The sequence below is a fragment of the Equus asinus genome, chromosome 21 (genome assembly GCF_041296235.1).
Source record: "Equus asinus isolate D_3611 breed Donkey chromosome 21, EquAss-T2T_v2, whole genome shotgun sequence".
Classification (NCBI taxonomy): domain Eukaryota; kingdom Metazoa; phylum Chordata; class Mammalia; order Perissodactyla; family Equidae; genus Equus; species Equus asinus.
Window position 1 is genome coordinate 10577314 of NC_091810.1, and position 9598 is coordinate 10586911.

The 9598-nt window shown below is 51.0% G+C and overlaps 1 protein-coding gene across 3 annotated transcripts in view; it reads right to left on the reverse strand.

The window, feature by feature from the left end:
• The window catches only part of ZXDC (ZXD family zinc finger C), a 40465-nt gene extending 34372 nt beyond the window's left edge, over positions 1-6093 (reverse strand). Inside the window, exons 1-4 of one of the 3 annotated variants that reach the window (XM_070493558.1) lie at positions 5115-6092; positions 2484-2636; positions 2307-2385; positions 1236-1366 (exon numbers count right to left, since the gene is read on the reverse strand). In XM_070493558.1, the coding sequence (XP_070349659.1) occupies positions 1236-1366; positions 2307-2385; positions 2484-2636; positions 5115-6039 (1288 nt within the window). In that variant the 5' untranslated portion in view covers positions 6040-6092. Of the gene's footprint in view, positions 1-1235; positions 1367-2306; positions 2386-2483; positions 2637-5114 lie in introns of all 3 variants that reach the window. The other 2 variants (XM_014846119.3, XM_070493559.1) reach the window with 2 other exon arrangements.
• Positions 6094-9598: the final 3505 nt, after the last annotated feature.

The window sequence follows — 9598 nt, forward strand, 5'->3', positions numbered from 1 at the left end:
CGAGCAGCACAGGTCCTGCCTTCTGAGCATCTCAACTCGGAATGCCCGTGGGTACCTGAAGCACAGCATATCCAAGCCAAACTCCTCTTCCCCCAATGACCTGCCCTGTGTCCCCATCTCAACTGACCCCAACTACTGCCTCTCCCACAACCCCCATCTTCCAAATCCGCCACCAACCACTGTAAATCCTAACTCATCTCTCTCGTCTACACCTTCTCTGCCTTCCCACTGCCCAAACCCAGCCCAGGCACCAGCCCATTTCCCTAGGAAACTAGACTGAGCCTAAATGCAAATATGACTCCACCGCTCTCCCACCTCGAGCACTCAGCCTGCTGCTCTTGCAGCTCTCAGTGATGTCGCCACGCTGGCCTTTCTGTCTCCACCACCCCTGGCTAGCTCTTCTCATTCTTGAACTGAGAGGCCATTCCCCTGCCCCCATGCCTGCAGAACAGCAGGGAGACCTGCTCTGTGCGCCACAGCACCCAGCCTGTTACCTGTGGACCTGTCATCCCCATGTGAAGCTCTGACGAGAGGGGAAACTGGCTCTTGGTTATACCACCTGTGTTACATTTATTACATTCCAGGAACTGGTCTTGGCTTCAAACGGGTCTTTATTATCCCCTTTTCCAGATAAGGAAACTCAGGCCCAAAGAGGCTTGCCTGAGGTCACCAACTTAAGGAGGGGCGGAGCCAGGACTCAATTCACAGCCCTAGGCTGACCCGGACCTGCTGCCCCAGTGCCTCTGCAGCACTACAGCAGGCCACGGACAGACCGGTGCTGAACGAATCATGCCTTCGGTGTTTGATAGAAAACAACTCCCCAATACCCCCTTTAAAAAGCCAGCCCAGCACTACTGCTGTCCAATCGCAGCAGGAACAGCTACCATTTACTGAGTCTATGATTCATCCCAGACGCCAAAACAGGCATTTTCCCCACGGTATCTCACCTAACCCTCAAAGCACCAGATTCAACAGCTAACTAAGCAGAGCCACAGGTCTAGTGAGTGCACAGCAGGGCCAAGAGTCAAACTGGTCCGATTCCGAAGTCTGTCCTTCTCAATACACTGCTTCCCAGATAAAGCACTAACTAAAAACCAGCCAAGGAAATCGAATACCGCAGCTTACACTCACCTTGTCTTTAAGCAACTAAAACTCACCTTTAAACAGCTTCAACTTACAACATCAACGTGGACATGATGCTAGTTTACAGCTCACGGTAATGTACTAAAACATACCTTCCACAGGACACTCAAATGGCTTTGTGCCCAGGTGCGTGATGCTGTGGCCTTTCAGATGCTCCGCTCTCGTGAATGATTTCCCACAGCCCTCCACAGAGCAGGTAAACCTCCGGTCGTCGTCGTGTTTCCTGCCAGAACAGAACAGGGAACAGCGATTACTCACATCACCAGGAGGCACCAGGCTTCAAAGGTGATTCTTTTCTTTAAAACTCTGCAAAACATACCAAACTACAAACTCTTTGCACTAAAAAAAAAAAAAATCACATTTCAGAAAATCTTAATTCTATCTCTAGCCCATGTGGGCAAATTTACAATTTAGCTAGCCTGTAATTAAAAGTTCTATCTTAATGACTAAACTGAGCCCAGAGTCCAACACAGAACAATTAGTGCTGCTTGAATTGAGGAACAGCTGAGTCCCTTATGTAGTGATGAAGCTACTTCCATTGTCTAGAAATCCTGATGATAAACAAGCTTTTTGAGCTACTGAGGGCAATGAGAAGCGTGCACAGGAAATTGACTGCAGTGCTAAAAGGACCCTCAAGCCCACACATAAACATGGTCTTTTCCTATGTAACCTTTTTTTATTAAACTCCTTAAACCCCAGCTGTGCAAGCAGCCACAAACCACACAACCTCTGAGTCCCAATGCCAAACCAGGAGGATAAGAACATCAGACTCAGCTGTTGTGAAGATTAAATGAGATACACGTGACATGCTGAACGTCACCTGCACACAGGCCAAGCCCTCCAAGGTTGCCACATCATATGAAAAGTCCGTGATAACAAGAGACAAGCTTATTCTACAACACTAACTTTTTAAAAATATCAAATTGTATATAAAATATACTAATTAAGAACAAGTATACATAGAAAAACGGCCTTCAGGTGATCAGATTCTGAGCGGTTTTCTTCTCAAAGCTTTCTGAATTTTCCAAATTATCTACATTGGAGTTCTCTTTTTATAATTAAAAAAAAAAAAAACTACAGATATCTTATCCATAGCCTTCTGCTACTGACAAACCACTCATTCATTTTCAAAACTGACAACTCAACCAAAATGTAGAGATTACCTTTTGTGCCTTAGGAGTTTAGACATGCTGGTGAAGGTCCAGCCACAACTGTCAGAGTCACAAATAAAAGGTCTTTCACCTTAGAAAAGAAAAAAATCACAGCTCATCATTAGCAATGCAAGCTACCACGAAGACAGACCCTGGGGTCCAAGGAGGCTGCCTTCTCTGGCTCATTACCTGTATGGCTTCTCAGGTGGATTTTCAGGCGACAGGCTTTGTCATACTGTTTGCTGCATCCAGGAAACGAGCAAGAAAAGAGTTCTTGTTCCCTGAAGTGGGCTCGGTTATGGGAAAACAGAGCACTCACTGTGATGAACGTCTTCTCGCAGCCTGAGCAAAGGAAACACAAACTCTGCTCACTGGTAGGACAAAACCATGTAACACAACAAACTAGTCACCACCCTGGGACACTGTTGGCACTGACGCAGACAACGAAGACAATGATTCAGAAGCACCTCCAGAAAATTACGACCGCTGACGTCTGGCTTTGTAATGGCTAAAGCAAGGGCGACTAAGGGCAGCCAAGAGGCACACGCAGGCCACCTGTTGTGATGTGACTTAGAGATGAAGGAAGTGCTCAAGAGAAAGCCCTCCAATCACAGCCATCTGCTTCCAGTTCCGATGCACAGATCTTGCACACACTTTGTGAACTCACATGTCAGTGCTGCCCATGTGAGACCCAAGAAAACCCAAGAGAGGAATTAGACACTAAGGAGCAGCACCTTGTCTGACAAGGTTGAGCTTGGAAGGGCCACAAACCAACGTAAGGCTAAGACTTTCCACCCCTTGGGGGTGATGCTGCATCTTCCACCCTTATAAATGTCCTCCCCGACATCCTTTGCAACTGGCAGCCCCTACTTCTGTCACCTGGCTTCTTTTTCCTTTTGCCCATTTCCTCAGGGCTCCCTGCTCTGTCAAAGAAGGTTACCAGGATCATCTTCACTCACATGGCCTTTTCCATCACCTCCACCTTCAACCCCTCGCTGAGCCACCAGAAAGGAGCCCATTTTAGCACTTCCCAGACTTCCCACATCAATAATTCTTTCCCCAAAAGGATCAGCGCTCAAATACAGTAGAAAACATCAGGTCAGAAAATGCTTTCAGGTGTCTCTGTCAGCTCTTCTGAGCACCTTTAACATGCTACCATTGTGCCTGGAGCCACACACTGCACAGCACCTCATAAAAGTTACCAGCCCAAGGAGCCCTGCTCTCCCTAGCAACACTCAACTGGGAAATGCTGACCTTCGTAAACAACCTCGAGTCCTCCCCTGTGGTATAAATCTGCCCCCGCCTTCCTACTTTGGGCTCTGGTGTGTTCACACACTCGTTCAGGTAAATCTGAACAGGCTACATCACTCTGCCTTAGCAAGAACCACTCTCCCCGACGGACAATCAGCCCTTTGATCCTGCCTCTACAGTCTTTCCTCCTGGAGCCTCCTCACCCTTCCCCCTCCTCTACCTGCAGCAGCCCTCAAGAAACTCAGGTCTGGAACATTTAATGGGGGCTTCACCGGTCCCCCTCCTGCTTCTACCATCTCCAACACTGACGCCCCACTGATCATCCAACCAAAACCCTCAGGGGGACCTCATGCCCTAGAGCAGGCTGGATCCCTGATCTCCCTAGCATTATACTCAGAACGATGCTCTCTGTGCATTTTACTAGGGAGCAGTCTACAAGCCACCATCAGATTCCAAGAGCACGTGACCAAGAAAGGTTTTGAATTAGTGGCCCAAAGCCATACTCTCCATGAAGAGGAACGCACAGGACAGTTCATGGGCACACAGGAAGAAGATATTCGACTCAATGTTTTTCATTTTACCCTTTCAAATTCTCCACATTTGAGTATATTTTATAACATATGCATTACTAGGAGAGCACCACACGTATATAATACACCAATATGCAGTTGGACACACGTGTGCTAGGTACATGCTTGAGATTATGCTTCAATGAACGGGACGTTGAAGGTCCCTCAGCCTCTACCTGGCCCTCCCACACCCTTCCAATTTCATTCCCTGCCATGGCTCTGCAGTTTCACCCACCAGCACGGCCTCCCACCCCAGCCCCCCAAGTCAACTCCTTCCCAGGGAAGCATCTCCCCTTCCTTGGAGGCACCCTCTCCCTCTTAGAGCACGGACAGCTGCCTATCCTGGTGAGAGGTCTCTGTGTGGCAGCCTTACACGCCTGACACTGCGGGCCACCACAACGGAGAAAGAACCCTCCACTGGATCGTATCCACGTTGCTCGGCATCAGTCTCTTCATTTGTAAAATCAGGATAATCTTTAGAACTTCACAAAACTGTGAAGTCCAAAGGATAGAGAAATATCAAAAGGAGAAAACTGTGAGGCACCACACATCTACGATTATGCCCTGCGTGCCAGGCGGTCTCGCATCTGGCCAGATTCACCTGCCCGTCTGTGTTGGGGGAGGGCGGGGTGCCCCGGAAACGCCTGACAACCGAATATTTGTAAACGATGAGACGGAGGGAAATAAAGACCCTACTCCGGACTAAAACCAGTGCGAAGATGCGCTATCACTTTCATTAACCAGAAGCACCTTCGGAGCTCTGTCGCCTCCACCACGGGGACGGACGGCTGTGATTACTTGTGCTACCTCCCTGCCGAAACCCCCGCAGGTGAGGGTGTCAAATCGAATCAGGTGGAAAGAACCAGAACACAAACACCAGCGTGCTCCGTTCCCGCTCCTCACACTCGGCCACCCGAGGGCCAATCCCGGCCAGGAGGGCCGCGCCCACCGAGCGACCCCGGGCCCCGCAGCCCGCCCGCAGCCCGCGGCGCGCGGTTACCGGGAAAGTCGCACTTGTAGGGTCGCTCGGGCTCGAAGTGGCTGCGCTGGTGGGAGCTGAGCTTGGCGTGCGTGGGGAAGCGCTCGGCACACACCTCGCACTTGAACAGGCTCTCCTGCTCGTGGCCCTTCATGTGCGCCTTGAGGTTGTACACGGTGGTGAACTTCTTGCCGCAGCCGCCCACCGGGCAGCCGAAGGGCCGCAGCTTGTCGTGCGACTGTAGGTGCCGCTTGAGCTTGTAGGAGGTGGTGAAGGCCCAGCCGCAGCCGTCCAGGGGGCACTTGAAGGGCCGCCGACCCTGGCTGCCGCCGTGCGTCAGCAGGTGCACCTTGAGCTGGTGCTTCTTGGCGAAGGAGAGCGCGCACTGCGGCTCGGGGCAGCGGTAGCCGGCGCCGGGGGGCCCGCGGCGGCGCCGTTCCGGGCTCGCGGCCGTCTCGCCGGGCGGCGCGGGCGGGCCCCCGGGCGGCGGCGCGGGCGGCGCGGCCAGCGTGAAGACGCCGCGGTCGAGGCGCACGAGCAGGTCCCGGCCGCGCACGGCGACGCCGCCCGGCCCGGGGGAGGTGGCCGCGCCGCCGGGGCCCTGCGCGGGGCGGCGAGCGGGACTCGCGCCGCCGGGCTCGGGCTCGGGTTCAGGCCGCCCGGAGGCCGTGTCCGTGGCGGCGCGCGCCACCTCCAGCAGCACCACGAAGGAGTCGCCGGCGTCCTCGTGGGGCGGGCTGGGCGCGGGGCCCGCTACTGCCCCGGCCTCCGCGCGCCGCGGGCCCGGCGCGCCGTCCTCGGGGCCCCGCAGCAGCAGCAGGCGGCGGCGCCCGGGGCCGGGGCCGGGCGGCGCGGGGCCTCGGCGGGCCCGGCCGGGGCCGCCGCCGCCGCCGCCATGTTGGGCTCCGCGCGGGGCCTGGGAGGCGAGTCGCGCCGGGAGCTCCATCTTGGGCGCACGGCGCCGTCGCCCCGCCGCCTCGGAGGAAGCGCGGCGGCCCGCCCCGCCCCGCGTGCGCGACGCCGTGCGGGCGGCGCCAAGGCGCGCCAAGGCGCGCGGCCCGAGCCTGGCCCCAAGCTGCGCGTGCGCGGGGCCGAGCCGGAGCGGCGCGCGGGGCCTGCTGGGCCGCGTGACGTCAGGCGCTCGGAGGGTCGTCGATCGTTGCTGCCCGCCGTGCTCGCCCGCGGGCGTGGCCAGACCCCCACGGTTCCGGCGCCGGCTCCTGCCTCCGGCCGACACCTACCCCGCCGGCTGCCGCGCTGGGCCTGCCGTCCGCCTCTCCCCCTGCCCGGGTGCGGGACAGCGCCCCGCAGCCTGCCTCCGCCGGCCCTGCCCGCTCCACTGGCGAGCGCCGTCCCGCCGCCGTCCGGGAAGACTGAGCTGCCTTCTGGGCAAAGCACAGGCTTTCCCAACGCCTTGTTCTCCTCCTCCCCTCTTGTAGCTCCCTATTGCGATGGCTTTATTTATCCTCTTCCCTACTAATTCGTGGGCTGCGCCCTCTGGAGTGTAGACTCCCTGAGGATGGGACCGGGTTGCTCTCGTTAGCAGCTGCATGTCCAGAGACCAGCAGCGAAGGCTCTCAGTAAATAGTTATTGAATAGATGAATGTTTTTTAAAGTATTTTAAAAACAAGGTGTATCAGTCATATTGAAAAGAATAAAAAACATCTTTATGAATTTATGCAAAATAGGTTTTTCCAAGACCATTCAATGGAGGAAAGAATAATCTTTTTAACAAATGATACTAGGACAACTGGATATCCACATACAAAAGAATGACTTTGGACCCCATACGTAACACCAGACACAGAAAGTAACTCAAAGTGGATTGAACACCTAAATGTAGGAGCTAAAACTGAAAAACGATTAGGAGTAAATAGGTGTAAATCCGTATAACCTTGGTTTAGGGAATGGTTTCTTAGATATGCAACCAAAAGGACAAGCAATGAAAGAGGCAAATTAGTCGTCATCAAAATTAAAAAACCTTTTTGGGTCAAAGAACACCAATAAGAGAGTGAAAAAACTCACGGAAAGGGAGAAAAATTTGCAAATCATGTATCTTGTAAGGATCTGACAAATAAAAATGGCAAGTAATAGGATATATTGGAATATATGAGGAAGCCATTTGATGTAAACCTAATTCGGCCTGACCTTGTCTTTCCAAAAGGGCCTGACTGAGGCCATTGAGCACGCATTGTATATCTGCTCTAGAGATTCCCTATGGCAAGAGGAAAGGCCCTTGAGATAAAGGTGCAACTTCCCTCCCCCTCCCAACTTGAGCATGCATTGTATATCTGCTTTAGAGATTCCCCATGGCAAGAGCAAAGGCCCTTGAGATAAAGGTGCAACTTCCCTCCCCCTCCCAATGCTGGCATTTCCTTAAGGATTAAGCATCTTTCCTCAGGCTAGGAACTGATTGCTGGGCTCAACTGTGACCCAGCTCCAGACAATAGACTTGCCTCCTGCTACGCCCACCGAGATAGCAGACCCACTACCTGCTGTGTCCATCAAGTGCTGTGCCGACAGGGCAATCTTGTGACTATTGTAGGGGGGGACATTTCAATCATATGTGAAACACCCTCTTTGAGGGTATATAACCACCCTGTGTACCCCCACTTCTTTGGAGTGCTCCGTTCCTTTGTGGAAAGACTCTCCCGGGTTATAATCCTAAGATTTAAGCTCACCCAAATTTTCATTTATAGATTGGTTGTGGATTATTTTCGTCGACAGTTCTATTATCCAGAATATACTTAAGGAAAACTCTTAGGGGCCAGCTCTGTGGTATAGTGGTTAAGTTCTCACACTCCACTTGTGTGACCCAGGGTTTGCAGCTTCGGATCCCAGGCACAGACCTACACCACTCGCCAGCCATCCTGTGGCAGTGACCCACACGTAAAGTGGAGAAAGATTGGCACAGATGTTAGCACAGGGCTAATCTTCCTCAGCAAAACAAAACAAAAACCTCACAACTCAACAACAAAAAGACAGCCCAGTTTAAAAATAGACAAAGGATTTGAATAGACATTTCTCCAAAGAAGAAATATAAATGGTCAATAAGCTCATGAAAAGATACTCAACATCACTAATTGTTAGGGAAATGGAAATCAAAACCATAATGAGATACTACTTCATACCCCCTAAGATAGCTATTTTTAAAAATGGAAAAGAACAAGTGTTCTTGAGAATGTGGAAAAATTGGAACTCTCATACATTTCTGGTGGGAATGTAAAACAGTGACACAATTGTGGAAAAAAGCTTGGCAGTTACTCAAAAAGTTAAATATAGAATTTCCATATGACCCAGCAATTCCTAGGCATATACCCAAGAGAAATGATAACACATCCAGAGAAAAACTTGTATACGAATATTCATAGTAGCATTATTCATAATGCTACATAATAAAAGTGGAACAATCAAGTGTCCATCAACAGATGAATGGGTAAACAAAGTGTGGCATACCCATACATTGGACTATTATTCAGCCACAAAAAGGAATGAAGTACCAATACATGCTACATCATGGATGAACCTTGAAAACATGCTGAAGGAAAGCAGCCAGACACAAAAGACCACGTGCTGTATGATTCCATCCATATGAAATGTCCAGAATAGGTAAATCCATAGAGGCAGAAAATAGATTAGTGATTGCCAGAGGATAGAGGGAAAGGGGGAATTAGGAATGACTGCTAATAGCTACAAGGTTTCTTTTTGGGATGGAGGAAATGTCCTGGAGTTAGACAGTGGTGACGGGTACACAACACAGTGAGGAGACTAAAAACCACTGACTAGTACGCTTTAATACAATGACTTTTATGCTCCGTATGTCTCCACTAAGAATATATTGTTAGGAAAAATCAATGCAGAACATTGTTGAGGAGGATCCCGATTGTATAGGAGGGAAAACTACACATATGTTGACATACTCGCATGTCTTAGAAAGTTCCTAGAGAGATACATAAGAAACTGTAGTCCCTGCGTCTGCTTCTGAAGTGAGGGGGGATCTAAAGATCATGAGCGTTTTTAAAGTAATTTTTATAATTAAATACTTTTTTACACTAGGGAAACAGTATGGCAGTTCCTCCAGAAACTAAACATAGAATTACCACATGACCCAGCAATTCCACTTCTGGGTATAAATCCAAAAGAATTGAAAACAGGGACTCGAAGAGGTATTTGCACATCCATGTCCATAGCAGCATTATTCACAATAGCCAAGAGGTGGAAACAAGCCAAGCGCCCATCGAAAGATGACTGGATAAGCAAAATGTGGCTGAAGGATACAAAGTAATATTGTTCAGCCTTAAAAAGGAACGAAATTCTGACACATACTGATGCGGGGTCAGTGAGCCGAGGAGTCGAAAGAAAGATTTCTTAGACTCTCAAGATCTGGCAGTAGTGCTCTTTTATTTAGAGAATAGTGTGAAATAGCATGGGGACAGGACCCATGGGCAGGCAGAGCTGCTGCTGCTGCTGCTTCTGCTGCCCCCGCTGGCATGGGGACAGGGCCC